Raw genomic sequence first — 21260 nt, 5'->3', positions numbered from 1 at the left:
CCCTCTCCATTCCTTGTACATAACTTTTTGAAATTCACATTTCTGTGTCCTTTTTTTTTCGTCTTCTTTTTTTTCCCTTTTGCGTCCATATAAACAAAAAACCATACACACTCTCTGCGAGCAAATGCAGAAAATATAAGGGCACAGTTGCTTATTCATTGATCACTCTTTCTTTTTGCTTGCTACTCGTCGTGCTTTTCGGAACCATCGCCTACGTCGCGTCAATGCACGCTGTGTATCTGCCTTGTCAGATCCATTTGCTAGTGATTCCGGTCGTGGTCGTGGATTTTGCCACCGGTGGTCAGTGTATACCCATCCCTTTTCATCGCATTCTACCAATTCCTAGACCACCTCCAGCGATAAGTCTCGCTGACCCTTTTCATCACTTTTGTCTTCCAACTTACTGCTATGCCGAGATGTTCATCTGTCCAGGGACCAGTGACATCCAGATGCCACTTATCCTCTGCCCATTCGTATCCAGGAGGAGGAGGCATGTCTTCCTTTGTTGGAAGTGGTTCTGATCCCGTAAGGTTTGACCATCCTGACCGTTCAGAGCGCAAAAGCTTTTTGAGAAAAAAGGTTATTAGCCTTCCTTTTCTCACGAAGACCGCTATTTTTTGTGTTTTCATGCAATGAACTAACCTGCGACGTGTATCCATTGTTAGCCCACCATCGCTGATTCTCATAAATAGAGATATCCATTTCTTCTTTCTGAGTCTGTGAGCGCTTTCGGAAAGACAGCCTTTGGATCAACTCGACGGTCGTTTGCAGCAACTCTAGTGCAAATTGTAAAATAGCTTCCGCAGCTGCGCCGATCCACGTCTTATTTAGCAAAATCACGAGGCCCGCCGCAAGCAAGATCCAGCGACCGCAATACCACAACAGTCCGGAGAGTACTATGGCTCCCACGAGCATGATCTGGTACGCAGTTTGTGTAAGGGGTATATGCTGACCGTGGTATGCCAAATTGTCGTATATTCGGATGAGAAACAATAAACACGCTTGCATTCGCTCCAAGTTGGTGTAGTATTCCGGTGAATTCTCGTCATATCGTGGTAACAGTATCTGGGATGCAGGAACGTTCTTGACACCCACACGGATATATAAGCAAGCAATGAATGTAAGGGGAATCAAAAGGAGTAGTCTAGGGTATAAGCCTTCCTGAGCTTTAGCAATGATCCACACACACAGAAAAGGCACTCTTGCCTTTTAGCGATTCGACTTACAAATGGCTATCCAAAGTGCAACGAACACTGCAGATCTGGGTTGATGTTCCCAATTGTAAATATCATATGCGTGGTGAGTGGCGTAAAAGAACATCCGTGAACGTGCAACGACTCGCGTGAATGCTTTAGCCATTGTCTGCGGAGATACTGTTGCCTCTGTTCCAGCTGCTGTTCCATTTACTCCTCCAGCTGCTGCCAACAATGAGTTCTGTACATGGTGTTTCAATGATTTACGATATGCTTTCACGGACGTCGACAAGGAAGACGGTGAATGCTGTGCACCGCTTTCGCCGCCCTTGACCGAACCTGCACCGGAAAATGTTGGAGAACGCAGCGGGTTTGTTGCATCAAAGTCGCTCGGCGAACGATGTTGCTGCAAGGCCGGAGGCGAACGACCAGGGTCGGGTGGATCAGCGAGCCGCTTTGTATCTAAAAACGATCGACTATCAATGGACGTCCGCGGCGGCGGCGACGTGTATTTGGACAAGGATTCTGCTTCAGAGTCAGTAACTGAGAGCGAGTCTGGGCTTATGCGTCTAAGCTTTCGACATTGCACAACTGCTTTGCTGCACTCTTCGTGACAATTATATCCGCACTCTACAATGGGCGTGTTTACGTGCCTAGGATCACTGCTATATCGTGAGAATGGTGCTTACCAATGCAATGCACTCCTTGGCGAGCAAGGCCCCACAGAAGTTTCCCGCAATAGTCGCAGTAGACTAGCCCTTGGAAGTTTTTTCTTTTGAAGCTGTGGTACTTTATAGCAGATGGCATGAGCGATTGCCACTTTGCGGTGAGGAGAAGAAAAGTTATACGCTCTCATGTGAAAAGCCGAATTTTCCTACATTTCCCTTTTTCGTCAAAAGCTACTAAACCCAAAGAATTCATACGTGTATATAGCCACTTGATGCCATATCCCAAGAAGCTAGGTAGAACGGAGTCTGCATTGATGTGGATGTAAGCCGCTTTCATCTGTTATATCGCTGTAATTTACTAACTGTAAATAAAAGTATCACTATCTTCTGATGCGCTCACGGGATCAATGCAAGGATTTTTACAAAATCCTGCGAGCTTGATAATATGCTACAACACTGTATCGAGCATATAGTTTGAAGTCGAACATTTTATAGTATCTGGAAGGTGTCATTACCAATTTCCAGCACTCGTTATCATACATAAATGCTTTATTTATAGAACGACTATATGAGTTCGCAGTGATTAACTATCCTTCGATTGTGGTTCGAGGAATAACACTGCATCTATCTGTTATGCATTTGTTATGGATAGATACAACAATGAAAATATCAAGCATCAATAGTGCTATAGAAGGCAATGTAGCACAACATAAGTTTGACGTTCATTTATTTGCCACCGCTTACCATCGTCAGTGCGAGTGTTTTGTAACGTTGGAATACCCGGCGTACTGCAGTTGTCAGTCTCAAACATGATCTTATCGTTTATCCGGTTTTGACTTGGACTTCCCAGTCGACAACCCTCCAGCTCCACCTATCCCCACACTTACACCGTCCGCTAGAGAAATCCTCCCTCAGGTAGCGGAATTATCTTACATCAGCTATCCTGGGATGAAGTCCTAGGTCCTGCGGCTGATGCCGATTTGTTCGCCGGGAGCATCATTCATGACCGTGCAAGCATTGGACGTCCGCTTGGAGTCTTCGGAGGCATCCCTTCCAACAGCCAACAGTAAATACAGCAACATTTCATGCGGTATAATCGGTTCCGTATACCACGGCAGTAGCATCGAAAAACTCTTTATCGGAACTAGACTTCTTGAGTTGCGTTTCACGTCTTCTGCGATGCTCATCCCAAACGAGTTGGAAATCATTGTAGGCCCGGCGGTAAAATTGGAGTCAGCACAGATCTTTGTTGCCTCACAACAAATGGAAGATTTTTTGTATCCTTTCAACCAAGCTGCAACAGAACCTTTAACGTCGTTCAGTCAGCTACGACAGTTGACATTATCATATGTAATGCTCTCGCCCTGCGAACTATGGCGCGCAACAATGGAAGAACTAAACGAGGACCTACATATGCCAGCCACAGTATTCACAATCTATGACCTTCCAGGAGATGGGTATGGCCTTGGCCCCTCTCGCAGCCGCAAGAATCGCGTCAAAGACACTTTAGCTGTTTTAGAAGTCAGTACTGGTGAATGGAGGCTGTATTATGAAAGGCGACGTTGCGAAGACAGATTTGGAGCTTGGAAGATATTTTAAAACGAAACAAGGAAAGCAGTGGAATGTTATGCGGATGGTGATGAATATGTTGTACGAAGAACTCTGTAAATATGAAGATGTTGGATTTCTGTAGGAATACGAATGCGAGTGAGATGGCAAAGAGTTTGAGTGATTCAATATCAAAAGCAAACCAAGCAGCTGCTAAGAATATTTCATCAAAATTATACCAATTATTCAACTGATATTATCCTTACATATTATTATTATTTATGCACGCACAGAGGCAGGGCTGCTTACGACTGTCTAAGGTATGGCATTGGATCCCATTTATATGGATTGATCGTTCCGGGTGCTGTATGGACCGCGAAACGCTGTTATGGATGTGTCTCCTTGGTCAGACTTCAGGTCACGTTTGAGTTTTTTCGTCCTCTTGTACCTTCCCGATCCATACAGGAGAACTGTTCGATCAGATGCGTCATCCATGGTAGAATCTTCTTGGTAGCATGTCATGATAATAAACTTGTTTCTGTTGGTGAGCCCTGAATGTCTTCTGATTGATCCGAATCTGCAGCCGTCCCAAATAGCTGGCTCTGTTTGGCAAATGCTGTGTTCTTGCAGCGATGTAAGCAATAAATCTTCGTTGTGAAACACTTGAATGAACTTTATCCATTTAAGGTTGCTTAGTAAGGAAAAAATGATGATGACATTGACGTTTGATGGATCGTTCAAACAATTAAGGAGGAGGAGGAGAAAGAAAAAGAAGCATACACAACGTGATGTAAGACGATGACAACGTACTACGCAATATGTCACTCTGTAAATATTATGCTATCATGCACTATCACTGAAACGCCTTGATCGCTGTCAGGACCATGAGAGCCGATCCAAATATAACCAAAACGATCGAGACGATATCCAGCCACCTTTTAGGTTTCAGCAACTCATTTGCGTCCTTTGCTGTTGCGTCTTGTGCCAACAGAAGAGGCTGACGTTCTGCAGTAGAAAAGAACAAGCGAGGTAGCCATGTTGGATGGAAAGCTCCAATGTATGCGAGTCCAGGCATGAGATACGCCAAGCAGGAGGATGCAATTCCTCCAACAAGCGAGTAGACCTTGCCCAGCGAACGGACATGCACGCCCAGTGCTAAAAGAGCTGCGAAAAGCATCACGGTGACAGTGTAATGCTGCACCGCACTCGGTTGCCGATCCGATGTTTCAAACCCTAACGCCTTTTGCATAGCATCGCGTGCAGGATAGAATGCCATTCTGTGTTGGAGAGTGTGTCAATATCGTTGTTCCTTTCTTAATCTTTCTAACTTGAAAAAATACTCACGGAACTGTCAGAACTATGGAAAGTCCAAGCGCGAGTCGTCCAACATTGATCACGTGGTCGTCAACCGGAAAGTTCGCAAACAAGTTGGACTGGACATCCTTGCCGAAACAAAGATAGCCAATAACAGCAAACGTGATTGATATGCTCCAACTCATGAAACTCGAAAGCGCACTGGTGATACTCCACGCAGTGACGGACTGGTTCCGCTGTGATAGATAGTTGCTGAAAGCCACTTGGGAGCACACAAAAGCAAATGATAAGATACCCAGCGCCGACACGGGATCCTCGCCGAGCCAAGAAATGGGTGCTTCGTGCAACTTTGCGTAGGCGGGGGCACGGATCAAAATACTTAGAATCATGATTGGCAGCAACAAGACGGATACAGTAGACCAGCTAGCAAGCGCACCGATGGATCGCGGAAGATTGAGTGGGAATATCTGGGTTGATTTTTTGGGTCATATTAGCAGTTACGACGAGGAGATGAAAAACAGTTTCAGGCCAAAAATAAACTTACTATGAGTATGGATATAAGTAGCGTGGAAATTGTTCGGTTAGCGAGGATGGTATATTGCGGTAAATACAGGCCGCACAGAACAGGGATGGTATCGGCAACGACTATCCGGTAGATGATGATGATGAGTTAATGTATATATTTACGCCGCCGAGCTAGTCCCAAAACTCACGGATAAAGTAGCTGATGCAGCAGCCAGAGGATTGGATAAAGAGCATGAGATTAATCAGGTTGAATCCTACGCGGCCAAGGATATGCTCGCCCAAGGATGCAAATTTGTATACACCGACGTGTTTTCCCGCCAGGACCATGCCATATATCGCGGAATAGGACATGAAGGCTACAATAGCAGACAGCACGATGCCATTGATGAATCCTGCCCACAGTAGTGTCAGTGGGAGTCCAATAACACCGGCGCCGACGGTTGCATTGACTATGTTAAAGGAAACTTCCAGAGTACTCCTTGTGCCGTATCCCGGCCGATTGGACTGCAGCAAATCCAGGTCTTGCTGTTGGTGCTGCTCTAGCTGCTGCGCTGTCTCCACAGATGCGTACGCTGTGCGTCGTAGAGTCATGCAGGTGCGAGTGTAGAAGATGATAAGGAATTGAAGGGAAAAAGAAGAAGAACGACCAATTTATCAACGGGATGGGATGATGAAATGTATGACTCTTTATATTAGCAGCAAGCGGGGGTAGGAGCAGGTGGAGGACGGAAAAAACTTGCTGGATATGCCTTTATTGGAACAAAACGCTGTGGTTGGTCTACAGAAACCCGATGATTCAAAATCCGTACCTCTTGGGCGAAAATAATTCTCTGTGCGCTGTTCACTAGGCAGAAATTATTACCCTCTAAGCTAACTTGGAGCGTTTTATTAGTAGGACTGGTCTCTTCTCCAATCATACACAATGTTTTGATTGTGCAGACAAAAACGAAAAAGATTGTGAAGAGCTTCTATGTAGTGAAAAGTATGCAATGCAATCCATCTATTGTATTCCAGGGGCGGCAGGAGCACTTGAATTCAAGTGCCTCTGCTTTTCTCACTCTCTAAATGAGACCGTGCGTGTTTCATCGCCCTTCCCGTTCTCGTCGCGTCTCAGTTTTTGTGCACACGATCCGCGGTGTTACCAAGTGGTTTCCAGCTGTAATCTTCTGGAATATGTACATGACTATTATCCACGGCGCATTACGCATATCAATTAAAAGAACTGAGTATGTGCGTGTCCATGTGTGCGTGGCAATGCATCCATCGGAACGAACGTAAAGTGGATGCTCGCTCGTTCTCCTCCAATGGCAGTTCGGAAAAGTCCTGTCATCTTCTCGTGATATTTGCATTGTGGTGGTGGAATGTTTCGAAGCATTGACTTGGCACGGACAACTTGTGTCAGATCAGGGTACTGTACTCGTGGTCCAAAAACGTCACGTCAACATCTCCCACACAAAAGCACCGGTTTCTGACACTAAGATAGCGAATTTACAGTTACCATTTAAAGTAAAGAGTTACCAAAAGAATAGGAGGACAGTTGAGCAAATTGACACGCGAACGTCATTCGTAGACAAATGACACCATATCCAGCCAATACAACGTTGCAATCCACCGTTGTGCATGCCCTTTGATTCGACTGCCTACGCAAGTGCCTTGATTTCCGATACACATGGCTGCGACGGCTTTGTTGTTTCCAGTATTGCTTTTTATGATGCTTCTTTCTTCTGCAGCTATTTTACTGTAAGTCAATCTTGTTGCAATCTCCTGACTTCGTTTTCTTTCTTTGCTCTCGATGATTGATAAAAAAGACCTCAAAGCTTCTCTCGACTCGCATGCAACCTAAAAACACTTTAGTTAAGATGTGTCGAACTCGAGAAGGGACTTGCTTACTCCGTGTGCAATGGCAACATCTTTTCCTGCCGTTGCCTTCTGTATTGACTTTTCTCCGACCCGCTTTTCAGCATCTCGAACGGCTTGATTTTTCGATTTTCATTTTTGCCGCTCGTGTGTTTGTTGCAAAGAGACTTTTGTTTATCTGTGCCGCTGTGATACAATTGAATCTGGACGTCGCTACATATGCAATGAAGTTTTCGCCATCGTTTGTATAGGGTGACTCTGCAGTTGTATCCGGAGCCAAGTTTCCATCAAGCTCTGTATCATCAAGTACTGCGAATCTGTTGTAAAGAGATATGTGATACTGTAATTTTTCTTGAGTCATAGCGACAGTCGTAGAAATTGTGCGTAAGCCATAATCTGTGCCACTGTACCCGAGAGTCTTGCCGGCGTCGAAAGCTTCCTTCTCTAGCACAGATATATCGATATTAGACGAAGATTCCTCGCAAGCGTAATGTCGCAAAGTAGGCGGCGTCTTGTTCGTATTATCAGCTTTCTCTTGATCCCGTCCAGCAGCTTTCTTCTTTAAACTTCTGGTAATGTTGTATAACATCATCCTCATATCTTTTAACCTTGTAGCTGTGTTTTCCGCATCTGTAATTGCTTGCGCTCGCTTCAAACGTAGATCTCGTAGTATATCTAAACTCTTTGTTCCAAAACTTGATTTGGCTTCTTCGCACGCTTTGATACTACGTTTCCGCTCCTTTTGTTGTAATTTGTAAGCCGCCTCGAGCTCTGCAATCTTCGTCTTCAATGCTTCTATGTCGATGTTGTCGTTGTCTTGTCCCTGTTAGATTTGGGTTTTGTATGTCGCACATGCTTGCTTTTCATGTTTTCGTTTGCCCAGCAATCGGATGATGCCGAAAGATTTCAATAAGGCACGATTTTGGAATATAAGACCCGATTCATTACAAATCTTCTTCATTTTATCAATATCGAGAAACGCACCCATCATCAGTTCCTTGTTCTCGCGGGCTTTTGAGAGTCAGTCATATTATTATGATATCACGAGACGGGATCGCTTGCATACATAAAAGAAGAGATCAAAACTTGGTTGGTGTGTGTGTGTCGTACAAAACTAGGAAACAATGGGAAAAGACATTGAAAGTATGGGGGTAAAGTTTTCTACAAGACGAAAAAAAGAAAGATGGCATAAAATATATAAGATGGAGAGAGCATGAAGAGGAAACAGAATTGAATGTAAAAGAAATAAGGGCATATGAATCATAAAATAGATAGAACGCTAAAGTACCTTTCTATCGAGATTGAGAAGGTGATGACCCAGAAGGAAGAGGATAAAAGTATCCGGCTGCCGGTGACGAAGACGTCGGCGATGTTTGGGACAAGAGTATGTTTGTGAATGGGTTCTGAATGGAAGGATCGATCGATAAATTGGTGTGGCGTTGTTGCTGCTGCTGCTGCTGCTGCTGCTGCTGCTGCTGTTGTTGTTGTTGTTGTTGTTGTTTTAGTTGTTGTTGTTGGCGCTGCTTCGCCATGGCGTGGAAATTGGCAGCTGTTGCTACGAGTGGAAGCACTTCGGCTGGCAAGTTACTCAGCTGAAGGCCGATGGATTCCAGGACCGAGTAGACAGCAGGTGATAGACCTCCTTGCTGCTGTTGAGTTGTTGAAGGGATTGCGTTGCTGCTGCTGGTGTTGGTATTTGGAAACGGCCATCCAGCGTTCGTCGCTGTTGAAGTAGATTGATACGGATACACGCCGCCGCCGGGGCTGCTGCCTAGCGGCGATGCAGGCTGGTCCATCGACGACGTTGGAGACAAGATATCTTCTTCGTACTCGGCAACATTTGCGAACGACGTTGCTCGCTTGCGCTTGCTTGCAGATGAGGTCGCCTTAGCAATAGGTCGCTCTCCGGTTGCGTGGTAACTATTGTTCTCGGAGGCTCTCCGGGCACCACCACCACCGACGCCAGCAGCTCGTTGCTGCTTGGATTTACCCTTAGCACCATTTCCACCTCCTCCGCTGCTCGCGTTGCTCCTGTTGCGTTTCTTGATAACGTCTGTCTTGAGGCTCAGTGGTCGAACGACGCCGTGCAGCTTTAAAAAGAGGCCACATGCATTGCAAAGCGGTTGTCCTTGGGGATTTCGTCGCCAAAGCGGCGTAGTGCTTGTCCCGCAATTGCTGCATTTTGTTTTGCCTTGGGATATGGATGTGATCTTTTGTTGTTGTTGCTGCTGTGGTCCTCCCGTTCGCGCCGATGCTTCCGGTGCTTGTGCCGGGGCCGAAGCATTATTACTGCTGCTTTTGAGATCCTTGGTACCAGATGTCTGCTGCTCGGATGAAAACGATGTCGTCTCTGGTGGTGTTTGTCGTTCTCCTGTACCGATTGCCGCTGTCGTCGCCGCCGCGGCAGACTCTTCAGGCTCCACGCCTCCAACAGAAGGCGGCGCAGATGATACCTGGGATCGCGGCGAAGGGCTGTTGCTGGATAGATGGATTCCTTGAAAGTTCAGCATGCGTGATGGATCGAACGGGTCATTGATCTGAGCCTGAGGCGATGTTCCTGGATAGTACGTGGATAAAAGGTCTTCAAAGCTCAGACTGCCTGCATACTGCGACGGTTGAGGATGATGATGATGATGACTACTGAGCGACGAGGAGTTTTCTGGTGCGGTAGACGTGGAAACAACCGAGCTTGGTGAAGGCGCATTGCCTACAAAGTACGGTGGATGATGAGGGGTTGCATGTTGTAAAAGAGAGGATTGGGTTGACGCGGAGGAGGAAGAACCAGTTCCTATCGAGTTCCCGACAACAGTAGCCGCCGCAGCAGCAACTGCAAGTCGTGTTTGATCGTTTGCAAATGATGAATCAAATGGTGAATAGTGCCCAGGCACAGACTGGCTTAATTCTCGAACTGAAGATTCATAGTACTCTCCAGGTCTCGATGTCTGATGCATATCAAAAGAAGAAAGCATAAATTGATGATGTCCTTGCGAAGTCGGAAATATTGTCGTCGTAGGTGTTGCTTGATCGTCTCCTCGTCTCGCAGCCTACCGTTGCATTGAATGGATTGTTTGGTTAGTCCTGCTTTCTGGCATCCTCTGGATTTGGTCTCGCCCTTCCTACCGTATAGCGCAACCATTCTTCCGAAGAAGACGTGGAAGAAGCTCTCGTGCTACCGGAAACCATGACGTTTCGTTGTTCGGGAGGTAGATCAACGTTTTCTCGTAAAAAGTCCATCATAAAAGGAGGGGCTGAAGAAGATAACAATGTAGTTGTATCATCAGCCATTGGAGGTGACGACGATGCATTACGCTGCTGATCGATTGTCATACCAGAACGAGTGGTAACGGGTTGCTCTTGCACATCATCGTCTATCGCCATAGGTTCTGTTTCATACTTGACAGGTATAGAAGAAGAAGAGGATTGTTGTTGTTGTTGTTGTTGTTGTTGTTGTTGTCGTCGCTGCTGCTTTTGATTTTGCTGTTTCTCTGCAGTAGATCGCTCGGTCGCCGAAGCCCTCGACTTCAAGGTCATGGCCATCATACGCCACGTCAAGTTCTCCATGCGTGCACCGTTCGGGAGATTATCTTTGGCTTTAGTGTACATGCGCCATACACGGCTTGCGAGAGGATCTTTCTGTTCACCATCGCTGTCTTCTTCGTCGGAATCGGTGTCGCTATCATCTTCTGATGGGAAGAGGTTCTCTGAAAGCAGCTTATTGGCTATAGCAGCGCGGTCTATCGTCGAATCGTCTGGAGAGAGCGGCATGAGATCCTGAAAGTGGTCGCAACATGTACAGTGTATCTCTGAAGCGCGATAGTTTAATGCCCGCTCTCAGCCGAGCAGAAGAAAAGTATGATGTGCAAGAAGGGGAAAAGAGAAAGGAAGAAAGAAGAGAAAAAAGGGGAGGGAAAGAGAAGTCTTGAGACAGTGACTGACATCTTTCTGCCTCGCCTTTCACTCACTCTGGCTCACTCACCACCGTATCAGAAAACCCATAATCGGAAGAAGCGATCGCTGCTTAGTTGGTTGCACAAACCTTCTTCCAGCATCGCCATGTGACTGGTCCACATCCATGGACTCAATCGTGACACACACAGAGGCAAAAAATGGAGACTATAGGAGAAAAAGAGTGATGACATTGATAAGCAATGTGTGCTTTTTGTTGCTGGTCCCGTCGTCTGCATAGATTCATCTCCCACTCTCTCGCTCTCTCTTTCTCTTGCAACCAACCAAGCGCCATGTCCCTGGCTATTTCGAGGGCACTTCGATAGAGATTGTCTTTACAGTGCATTTACAGAAACCTTGGTGATGCATTCCGGCAGTTCCCGATTGAAACCGCGTCGCTTTGCAAAGCACCACAAGCCAGAAATTATCTTATCATTCAACAAACTGCCATTTCATGATTCTCAATGTCCTCAGTTACTGATGGTACCGTAAAGTATTTGTACATTAATCTATGTGGGTTATACAGTGGAGAAGTAAGTACAATAAAATCCATTCACTGTGGTGGTCCGAGATTGCAGACGAACCAGAATAAGCGTCCTCGTAAATTTTTGATAAGCGTTGCCGACCGTCTCTTATCTGAAATTTCCATATCAGGCAGGCCACACCGCGATGCAAGAGCGCGCGCAACGGAACCATAATTTATTCCAAAAACGGGGGTTTTGATCGCTCTGCTGCTGCTGCTGCTGCTATGCCATGCCGGTCATGCTTATGTAGGGAAATTTGCCACTCTCGCTCTACTGTAAAACGAATATATACATTCTTCTTGTTTGTATGCGTTCCTTGCTCACATGTCGTTATCACTATTTTGTCGCATGGAAACCTCTTATATATTGCTACTTGGTATATAGAAATGAGATACGTGTTGATATTACGGCGTTTGTGCATAGTAGTATCAATATTCCGCTGACGTGAGCCTCTTTCCTTTTTTATGTGCCTTGCAGTTCAAGGGCCCAACCATTCCAGAACATACAGTCTGTTGTATAGTTGATACAGCGAACTCATCTTCCTACCGCAACCAAAGAAATGATTCCAATGTTTTCCAGCATGATTTCTTTATTTATCACTGAATTTATACCATTGCGAGATAATTGACATGCTTGCAAGGATCTTGGCAAAGTATGTGCTATCAATGTGAACATGACATTTGACGACCCAGTGGTACCAAAGTCGGGCACCGTGACACAACGGGGTGCAAAGTGGAGGTCCCTGCGCGCTTGTCACTCACAGCGACCATTGCTAACAAAGTTAAGCGGATCTTAGATAACTACTCGACCATGTTTTACATTATCTATCTATGCACGCAAATGAGCAAATGAACAAACGCTTTGTATTCGATACCAAACATTTGTTGTATATGTGACATGTCTATTATAATCAGTATTATAGAAGTAGTATCAATTCTTGAGACGAATCCATCGCCTGTAACAAGAGTTTGCAGTGTAATCTAGTAAAAGTCGACAAGACTGGTCAAATGATGATTCAAGTAACTGGGATGATAGCCTTACCAAAAGATGCGTGTGAATCGCAGTGGCATTTCTTTTGTAATTCTCTTGGTTGAGGACAATGCATAAAATCATCGTGTTTGTATCCAATATCTTCAAAGAAATGCACCTGGGATTTGTCTAGAAATAGAGACACAGCAATGGAATGCACAGGAGCATCGCCCCATCTGTGTCAAGATATATATAAGCTATGTATATATCTCGATCGAGGTAGATGACTATTTATACTTGCCGTTCATAAAAGAATCCTCCAGCTCTATCTAGATAATCAAAAAATTTGGTGTAAGCTTCGCTCCTCAAGAATTTGAGATCACCGATTTCAAAGTTGCTCCAAAAATGACACAAATTGTAGCTGTAACCATTGTCGTTGGAGACAAAGTCAAGCATGTTCTGTTCAGGAATCAGTTCTGGATACTCATTCACGAACGACTGGACCGTCGACCAAAGTGTCGGAATTGTCTGTTCGTACTCCAGCAAGGAGATTGTCCAGCCTGCAGATTTGGTCATATAAATCAGTTCCTTTTCCAGCGTATTATCACCATCAATTTGCGAGTATTACCATATTTCAGATTGTTCTCCTTCATATACAGGAATGGGTCGTAATCGAGATCACAGAAAAACTCGACGTTTGGCTCGACTCGCCTGTTACATGTCGTCGTGGTCAATGGCAGCACATCAACATCGGAGGTGTAGTTACTAAAGCATATTACCAATAATACTCGTAATCCTCCAGTAGCGGATGTCTATAGAAGAAACCACTCTCAAATCTGGAGTAAATCACGTGCTTAACAGTGTTGTTGATCGATGGAAACACTATATCTGTCCATATCCCTTCTCACTTGCATCATCCATCATCCACCATCGCCCTTGTTACCTTACCGGCACATATGACGATATGAAAGACTACCACCGTAAATGATTCCCGCTTCCTCCATTGCTTTGCGTGACGCGTTGGCTTTTCCGACATCGATCCAGCTAGGATAGCCCCAATGTTCTTCCGGTATTAAGCCTGTCTTTGATGTTCACTACGCAGATCCACAGCCAAAACTGCCATCTCTCTGCCTCACCATATTTCGTCTCCGCGTTCGTCAAACTAGCTGTCAAGTGCTTAAAGTCATCTGTAAATGGCTCGTCGTTCAAAAATATGTAAGGGTAGTTAAACTTGTGGTTGAACCGGGCTTCCAGCTGGCGCATAGCAGTGCGGACGCCGTCAAGTTCTGAATTCCGCGTCAAGATCACGAATGCTGCCTTGACGCGTGTTGCGTTGATCCATGCAGGCGGGGAAGAGGGATCTCTGAGATTGGGGTTCTTTAGATAGGACAAGTCGTGGCCGTCGGGCTGAACTTTGAACCACAGTGTAGCAAATACGAGCAGAAAAGCTAGTAGGACAAGAAGAATAATAGGTGCAAAAGTCGTCGTTGCACTGATAGGCTGTTTTCGCCTAGGTGTCGTCACAGCAAAAGATGGCAGCATGCAGCACCAGCAACAAAAGCAAAAGCCCCACCCAGACACGCGTTTTTTTTTTGCCAAGACACGACGACGGAATATATAATAGGGTTTTGGGTGGTCTCGCCGCCCATGAATCCCCTTGGGGGATCCTGTGCGACTCAAGCGTGCCAATTACGTTACACAGAATCGTGTGATCTAAGATTTTCCCTTTCATTTTGACATCAAGCTATTGCAATGACACTTGGCCGCAACTGCACATATCTCCTTTGCTTTCTGTAAGTGTAGCATATGTACCATATTGCTAGTCATAACGCTGAAGAAATATTGAAAATCGATATTTTAATTAACACCTTCTTCTTTTCGTTCTGGCTTCACGCAAAACACCGCAGCAGATCCTTTTCTGGGAAAGACTTGACCCAAAGTTGAAAGTATCTACAAACCGTAGATTCGCATTTCCTTTGTTGGCAACAGCAAATGGGCACCCAATCACAGTCTCTCGCTTGAAAGAATGTGCAAGAATTTGCTTGGTGAGTCTCGAGACACCCGGCGAACGGATTTAGAAACTCAGATCCTAGGAATTTGCAGGAATTTGCCGGATCCTTTGAGTCAATTCGGAAAGAGCATGAATTCGAAAAGTGTATAAAAGGATCGTATTCTCGACGCCCAAACTCCCACATCTCTGTAATCCAAACGGTTTCAAGAACAATGGCTCTTTCTCAGCGATTCTTCAACGAAGCTCTCCGCGAATTCAACCGCGCTTTCTCTCTCCTGGAACAACCTCTCGGTGCCCAAGCATCCCGATCGCTCCTTGGTGCCGTTATGCGACATCCTCCCACAGATATCACGGAAACTGCGGACGCCTATGAGCTCCACGCAGAACTTCCAGGAGTTGAAAAGAAGGATATCAACATCCAAGTGACTGATGGCAATGTTTTGACTCTGAGCGGCAACATTGACCGTACTACAAAGTCATCGTCGTCCTCGACTCCTTCTGATGGAAATGAAACTACAAGCGTCGTGCAAGGCGCCAATGGTGACAAGCAAGCTTCCTGGTGGACCAGCGAACGAGTGACTGGAGCATTCAGCAGGTCCTTCTCATTCCCTTCATCCATTGACAAGGATGCTATCAAAGCTACGTACAAGGATGGTATTCTCTCCATCAAGGTGCCAAAAGCCCAGAGTTCTGCTACGCAAATCACCATCGAGTAAATCATTTTATTTGTAAAAAGTATTCACCATTACTTTGCATGTGTACATAGTAATAGCCTTCTTGCTATCAATTACAAAAAAATAAATTGGAAAAAGATGGTATAAACTTGGATGATGCTCCTCTCGTTCGAAAATGTTAACCATCAGCTCCCATAAGCTCGACCATTTGAAATCCCGGAGCGTCGCACTGACCATAGTCATCTCCATTTCTTTCCGTAAAACTTTCCAAATGAAGCGATCACACGAGGAAGCTACAAATGCAGAGTACGACCCAAATGTCACAGAAGCCATCTCAATCCTAGAGGCCGAAGGTTTGCAATTGGGCGGGACACACATTAAACAGTTTGATTCTTAACCCTCGGCAATGCAGCGCAGAAACGGATCGCTGACATTCGGCAACGCATGGAATTCTTTTGTACTTCGCTGCGCGCACAGGGGCACACGCAAATCAATCAACTGCTTCTGTCCGTGAGGCACCTTTCCATGCGCGAGTTTTGCCACAAGTTTGGGGCTGATACCGCGCGCTACCTACACGAAAAGGTGCAAATGCAGAAGCGCCAGTTACCCGCGATCAAAAAAAGGTTAGTTGGGTTTCCTCGTGATTTTTTTCTTTACGATGTTCTTATATTTTTATTGATTCCTCTAGACGTCTTAACTTTAATAACAAGACCGCTGATAACAAAGAAACAACCAAAAAAGAAAGTAATACCAGAGATGAGCATCATGCACCCGTAAAAAGTATACCAAATATTGGAAACGAAGAAACAGCAATGTCTTCCAACAACGACAACGACAACAACAACGACGATAAACGTATACCAGATCAGCAAAGTGAACCACAAGTATCACAAGCACATACAGATACTTTATCATCCACTAAAGTGAACGAAACATCACAGCCAAAGGAAACACAGTCCATCAAGACGAAGCCAGAAGAGAAAAGCGTCCCTGAAAACAAATCGGAATCAGAGACAAAAGAGGAACAGTCATTAACGCAAGCACAGCAAGTTCAGCAACAGGAAGAGCAGCAAGACAACGACGAACAGGACTTTGGACCGATATTTGTGCGTCTGGAACGTAAGCAGCATCCTCAGGTCGCCTTCAAACTCGATCCACAACAGACTGTGCAAGATTTGGGAAGTTTCACACTCGAAATGCCCACTGAAGTCTTTGAACAGCTCGGTGCAAAGCACAAGAAGCGACTCAAGGGCCAAATCCAAGATATTCAGGAACAACTGGAAAAAGTACAGGCACTGCTTGAATGAATTTGTAGTTGTAATGTAAACATAGATATTAAATACTCATGTCCATCTGGAAGGGGGGAAAACGAAATGACCGTTTCCTTTTTCTCTTTAAATATATCTAACCTAATTAAAGTTTCTGCCGTTGGAGATAGTGGCATACATTTCTTCAATCTGTTTGCTGAACACTTTGCGTGCAATCTCGCGCTTCAACTTGAATGTGGGGGTCAACAAGTCGTTGTCAATAGTGAATTCATCAGCTGTCAGATAGACGGCTCTGATTTGCTCAAAGCCCTTGAGATCGTTCTCCTTGCCGTATACGTTCAGTGCCTGGAGGACTTGTTTCTTGACCTCTGGAGACGTGTACAATTCCTCTTTGGACAGGGTATCAAAACCATTTTGTTGTGCCCAAGGAATAAACGCGTCCTTGTCAGGTACGATGACACCAACAAGCGAAGACTGTTTCGAGTCGCCGTACACGAAAGCTTGTGCAACAAGCTCATGCTTTTGGTATACACCTTCAATCTTTTCGGGAGCAATGTATTCACCCTGACAATAGACATGTATTCTTAGTTCTATCCCAAAGATTTGTTGTTTCTAGCGTTCTTACTTGAGACAACTTGAAAATGTTCTTGAGTCGATCAATGATGACAAGACGGTTTGCAGCATCAAACATTCCAATATCTCCGGTGTGTAACCATCCATCTTCATCGATAGCCTCGGCTGTCTTGTCTGGAACTTTGTAGTATTCGCGCATGATAGAAGTACCGCGTACGCAGATTTCGCCTCGTGGATAAGGTTTGTCCGTTGAGCGATAGTCCATGTCTGGAACATCTACAAGTTTCAACTCGGAGCAAGGGAATGGAGCACCAACAACGCCGGATGTGTTGTCATCACTAAGGGTCTACACAGAGGTGTTAAAGAGCAGAAGCAGTGCAAAAAACTAGTTTCATCACACGTTACCAAGCAACCGGCGCAAAAGTTTTCAGTCTGGCCGTAACCCTCAAACACTTTAGCAGAGAAACAGATGCGCATGAAATCCATCACATCCGGAGAGACAGGTGCTGAGCCGCTCAAAATGAATCTAATGCGACCACCGAGCTTCTGACGGATCTGTATAGCAACGATTAGTATCCTGATTTTTTTCTTTTTTGCTGTCCTGATGTTCCGTCAGATTTCTCCTTACCTGTGCAAATACCAAACGATCCCACAACCAGTGGTATACAGTGTTTTCCAAGTTTGCCTTCTTTGAATTGTATGCCATGTGGAAGAGATAGCTGCTGATGCCTCCTTTGGCCTTGACACCCGCCAAGACTTTGTCGTAGATTCTGTTGAATAGACGAGGTACGGAGCAGAAGACAGTGGGCTTCAGTTCAGCAATATCATCCAGCAACTTTGCAGTGTCACCCTTTTAAAGACATCAATTTGCAAGATCAGGATAACATTCATACATCTAAACAAAACTTGCACTTTTACCTGATAATAACCAATTGAAGCGCCTCGATATACGTGAAGACCTTGGGCTACACGTTCAAAGACGTGCGCCAAGGGAAGGTATGAAATATAAGTATCGGTATTGTTGACAGATGCGAACGTTCCGGCATCTCCCACAGCCGCGACGGCGACGATGGATGCAACGCAGTTAGCCTGCGTAAGAACAGCACCTTTAGGTACACCGGTCGTACCACTGGAAAAAAGGGAAGGAAAAGAATGCATGAGTGAGCATAGTAACTTTCAAGGCTCCCAGCATGGACCGTACGTACCTGGTATAGCAAATAGTGGCAATATCTTCGGGTTTCGGTAACTCGGTTTCTTCTGTGACACCCTCGCCCAACTTTTCTACTTCGTTGAATGTGTATACTTGCAATCCAGCTGATTCAGCATTTTGCTTGGCGGTAGGGTCTACAGCATTGTCCATGATGATAACGGTTTTAATGGTAGGCAGCTGAGCCTTGAGGCGAGTGATATTGGCGAGCTTGTCGGCGCTGGCGACAATGTATTCCATATCGGTTTGGTTGACGATATATTCGATGGCCTCTGCACCGAGAGTGTCGTACAGTGCGACGATAAAAATACCCTGACGATAACATGCGTATTCTGACATGGTCTTTTTTTTTATGGTCACAAAAACGTAAATGAATCAGAAACCTCGCATTTTCCTGCCCAACAAGAAAAACAGAAAGAGCTTACCCATTCGGGACGATTGACGCTGTATATGCCCAGCGCACGCTGGCGGGTCAAGCCAAGCTGCACAAGTCCTCGTCCATAGTTTTCTACTCGTAAACGAACTTGGTTGTGCGATTGCCAGACATACTCGTACGCAACACCGTTCTCAATTCGGCGAACACCCAGGAACGGTTCCTCTGAATGAAAACGGGGTAATTTGAGTCTTCTTTATTCTTCTTCCTCTCCTTCTCATTCCACATTCTATATAAGAATCCATAATCACCTCCACCAATTTTATTGCCATGCAGGTACAAATCCCACATTGTGGTGACATTGGGCGGGTGGTCAACAAGCTTGTCCGCAAACTTGAAATGACGCATAGGTACCGTCTCGCCGGGCTTTGGCGTAGCGTTCGGGACAGGTACAGCGTATGGCGGCTCAAAGCTGGGAGGCATGGGATAAGGGTGAATAATAAAGTGGAAAAAAAAGTACAAAGGGGTTGAGAGTTTCACTCTTTTTACGGCGTCCGAAAATCGCGCTCCAGTTTCACTTTGCCATCGATCAATCTAGGTCTGAGACCCATTTCGGCTAATTCATCTGTCTGAACAGCTTCTAACGGCTTCATCTCCGCGATCAGCTCCTGGTTCTCAACGTTATCTTCGAGAATGTTCCTTAGTGCCAGCACTGCGTACTCTCGGATATCTGCAGAAAAAAAAGGAAGAGAAAGAGAGAGAGGATAGAATTAGCATCGTTGTTTGTGTAGGTCTAAATGACGCCATTCGAGTATACTTGCATGGATTGGCGTCGTCGATTTTGCATTGTGCCAAAATAAGTTGGATGGCACCAATCTCACGTAGCTAAAATTGGGAAAATTATCCATGAGTCCTACCTGTCGTATATCTAGATATCCCTCGACTTTTGCTCACCTTATCCTGTACATGCCGATCCTTGTAGCACATTGCTCCAAGGAGTCGGACGCTATCACGCTTGAGGTAATTAAAAGCGAGCTTCTTGTTATCCATGGTTTCACAGCTGCGAAGCAGTTCTAATGAGACAAAATAAGTTTCGGTTACCATCTATCCAATCAATCTCTTTCTTTGGCCCATGCTGCTAACCAGTCGTTAACTCCAATGCATTGTCCGCAATAAGGATATCCTTGAATTCTGCGTGACCCACATCGCTGACGGTCAGCAATGTGGCATTGATCTGCAAAATCAACACCAAGTTGGTATATATTTGCGAGACATCATCGAGTGAAAGTTTCAAGTCCGGATCATTTTCGGTGTCTTGTATAAGTTTGACAGCTTGCTTGCATAGTTGTGCCTGCATGCTACCCAACTTTTTGAGCTCTTTGGTGCCTAAAAAGGAAGGGAACCCAGACTTATAGCTGTGGATTTTCGAATCGAGAAGTTTCACCAAGCCGGTCATACGATCGTTCAGATACCCTGGCTCTTTGCTGGATAGGTCTGGGTTAGCACCGAATACTCGTTCACCGAATCTTTTGATAACTTACTCTGGGCTTTCCATGAGCCTGAGCATATTTACCAATTGTCCGCCATCAATCATTTCACTGATGATCGCATATCTGAAGTATCCACATCTTAGACAAAGTAAAGGAAAATAGACCCGTATGACCCTTACCCTAATTCAAAGTTTTTGCTTTCTTGATTGTCATGTAATCGCTCCAGGTCATCTAGCAAAGCAGCCAGCATGGCCCGTCCAATCTTGGATTTTGCAAGCAGCCGACTAAAAATATTTTGCATGAATATCGAATTATATACACATGTGCATGGTATCGGATTACCATCTCTCAGAGGATTTACGTATGCAGTTCAGGATCAAGACCATGGTGCTCATGACAACCGTATCATCGTTGAAAGCCAAAAGATTGCTACGAGTGATCCATTAGGGCAATCAACTAGAAAGAGTATTGTCTGAGTTTACCTGTAGATATATCCACGGTCAACATCGCGCATCCATTCTTTCCAGATAATATCAAGCGAAATTTGGTTTCCTGTCATCATGTTGCAAATTGCCTGCGTCCCTGCTTGCAGCACCGCGACGGAATCCTGGTCGTGAGTTTTTAATCTTTCTCGAAGTATTTTTTCAATTTCGCGAAGGATGCCGTGCTCACTATGGTGGTGGGCTCGCGTAAGCACATGTTGACTCAAAGATATGGGTTGAAACGTGTAAACTTACATGGCAAGCTGCTGGTTGACTTGCTCGAACGCAGCGGCATTCCGTTGCAGCTTTAGCAAAGCTACCAAGCAACCCTGTGCTTCTGGATCACGCTCAAGTTCAACAAGCACAAGACCTGACAATCGCCAAAAGTCTGGCGAGCATCCTAGCTGCGACCTGATTTGCCAGTAATTAATCAGTTCTAGATCTATCTCTCCCTGGATTCGCAATGTCGTTAGACTTACCGGAATGCTGGATCTTTTATTGTTCGCTGCACGGCTTCTGTAAGCGTCGACTCGAGCTCTTTCCTCACAGTTTCTTGTGATTCGTCCTCTGCAAGATATCTTTTCAAAGCTGTCAGGATAGTATCCATTTTGAGGGGACGTCAATGCGGGACGATAAGCT

General features: G+C 45.3%; 10 protein-coding genes across 10 annotated transcripts; 3 read left to right on the top strand and 7 right to left on the bottom strand.

The window, feature by feature from the left end:
* Positions 1-162: 162 nt before the first annotated feature.
* Positions 163-2000, bottom strand: VTP01DRAFT_9184 (uncharacterized protein; the record flags this gene model as incomplete). The annotated part of the gene is made up of 5 exons (XM_069388388.1): positions 163-342; positions 405-563; positions 643-1157; positions 1227-1823; positions 1883-2000. 5 exons carry the CDS (start codon positions 1998-2000, stop codon positions 163-165), a joined length of 1569 nt encoding a protein of 522 aa, XP_069240690.1.
* Positions 2001-2833: 833 nt separating this feature from the next.
* VTP01DRAFT_9183 (uncharacterized protein) lies at positions 2834-3460 on the top strand (the record flags this gene model as incomplete). Its single annotated transcript, XM_069388387.1, has 1 exon — positions 2834-3460. The coding sequence occupies one exon, from the start codon at positions 2834-2836 to the stop codon at positions 3458-3460; it is 627 nt and encodes a 208-aa protein (XP_069240689.1).
* Positions 3461-4262: 802 nt separating this feature from the next.
* Positions 4263-5839, bottom strand: VTP01DRAFT_9182 (uncharacterized protein; the record flags this gene model as incomplete). Its single annotated transcript, XM_069388386.1, has 4 exons — positions 4263-4686; positions 4754-5190; positions 5268-5368; positions 5437-5839. 4 exons carry the CDS (start codon positions 5837-5839, stop codon positions 4263-4265), a joined length of 1365 nt encoding a protein of 454 aa, XP_069240688.1.
* Positions 5840-7205: 1366 nt separating this feature from the next.
* VTP01DRAFT_9181 (uncharacterized protein) lies at positions 7206-8066 on the bottom strand (the record flags this gene model as incomplete). Its single annotated transcript, XM_069388385.1, has 2 exons — positions 7206-7921; positions 7958-8066. The coding sequence occupies 2 exons, from the start codon at positions 8064-8066 to the stop codon at positions 7206-7208; spliced, it is 825 nt and encodes a 274-aa protein (XP_069240687.1).
* A 331-nt stretch (positions 8067-8397) lies between these two features.
* VTP01DRAFT_9180 (uncharacterized protein) lies at positions 8398-10870 on the bottom strand (the record flags this gene model as incomplete). The annotated part of the gene is made up of 2 exons (XM_069388384.1): positions 8398-10149; positions 10226-10870. The coding sequence occupies 2 exons, from the start codon at positions 10868-10870 to the stop codon at positions 8398-8400; spliced, it is 2397 nt and encodes a 798-aa protein (XP_069240686.1).
* Positions 10871-12504: 1634 nt separating this feature from the next.
* VTP01DRAFT_9179 (uncharacterized protein) lies at positions 12505-14085 on the bottom strand (the record flags this gene model as incomplete). The annotated part of the gene is made up of 7 exons (XM_069388382.1): positions 12505-12554; positions 12616-12779; positions 12845-13103; positions 13172-13254; positions 13323-13379; positions 13492-13621; positions 13680-14085. 7 exons carry the CDS (start codon positions 14083-14085, stop codon positions 12505-12507), a joined length of 1149 nt encoding a protein of 382 aa, XP_069240685.1.
* A 681-nt stretch (positions 14086-14766) lies between these two features.
* Positions 14767-15270, top strand: VTP01DRAFT_9178 (uncharacterized protein; the record flags this gene model as incomplete). The annotated part of the gene is made up of 1 exon (XM_069388381.1): positions 14767-15270. The coding sequence occupies one exon, from the start codon at positions 14767-14769 to the stop codon at positions 15268-15270; it is 504 nt and encodes a 167-aa protein (XP_069240684.1).
* A 229-nt stretch (positions 15271-15499) lies between these two features.
* On the top strand, positions 15500-16535 carry VTP01DRAFT_9177 (uncharacterized protein; the record flags this gene model as incomplete). Its single annotated transcript, XM_069388380.1, has 3 exons — positions 15500-15581; positions 15641-15851; positions 15917-16535. The coding sequence occupies 3 exons, from the start codon at positions 15500-15502 to the stop codon at positions 16533-16535; spliced, it is 912 nt and encodes a 303-aa protein (XP_069240683.1).
* Positions 16536-16637: 102 nt separating this feature from the next.
* On the bottom strand, positions 16638-19132 carry VTP01DRAFT_9176 (uncharacterized protein; the record flags this gene model as incomplete). Its single annotated transcript, XM_069388379.1, has 8 exons — positions 16638-17060; positions 17122-17415; positions 17475-17624; positions 17698-17919; positions 17988-18198; positions 18275-18618; positions 18702-18874; positions 18961-19132. 8 exons carry the CDS (start codon positions 19130-19132, stop codon positions 16638-16640), a joined length of 1989 nt encoding a protein of 662 aa, XP_069240682.1.
* A 62-nt stretch (positions 19133-19194) lies between these two features.
* On the bottom strand, positions 19195-21228 carry VTP01DRAFT_9175 (uncharacterized protein; the record flags this gene model as incomplete). The annotated part of the gene is made up of 10 exons (XM_069388378.1): positions 19195-19379; positions 19471-19534; positions 19604-19722; positions 19793-20133; positions 20191-20262; positions 20319-20423; positions 20482-20568; positions 20622-20810; positions 20877-21032; positions 21101-21228. The coding sequence occupies 10 exons, from the start codon at positions 21226-21228 to the stop codon at positions 19195-19197; spliced, it is 1446 nt and encodes a 481-aa protein (XP_069240681.1).
* Positions 21229-21260: the final 32 nt, after the last annotated feature.

The sequence above is a fragment of the Rhizomucor pusillus genome (genome assembly GCF_041956525.1).
Source record: "Rhizomucor pusillus strain CBS 183.67 unplaced genomic scaffold VTP01scaffold_6, whole genome shotgun sequence".
NCBI classification, from domain to species: Eukaryota; Fungi; Mucoromycota; class Mucoromycetes; order Mucorales; family Lichtheimiaceae; genus Rhizomucor; species Rhizomucor pusillus.
Note: the sequence above shows the minus strand (reverse complement) of the source record. Positions and strands in the feature narration are given on the sequence as shown.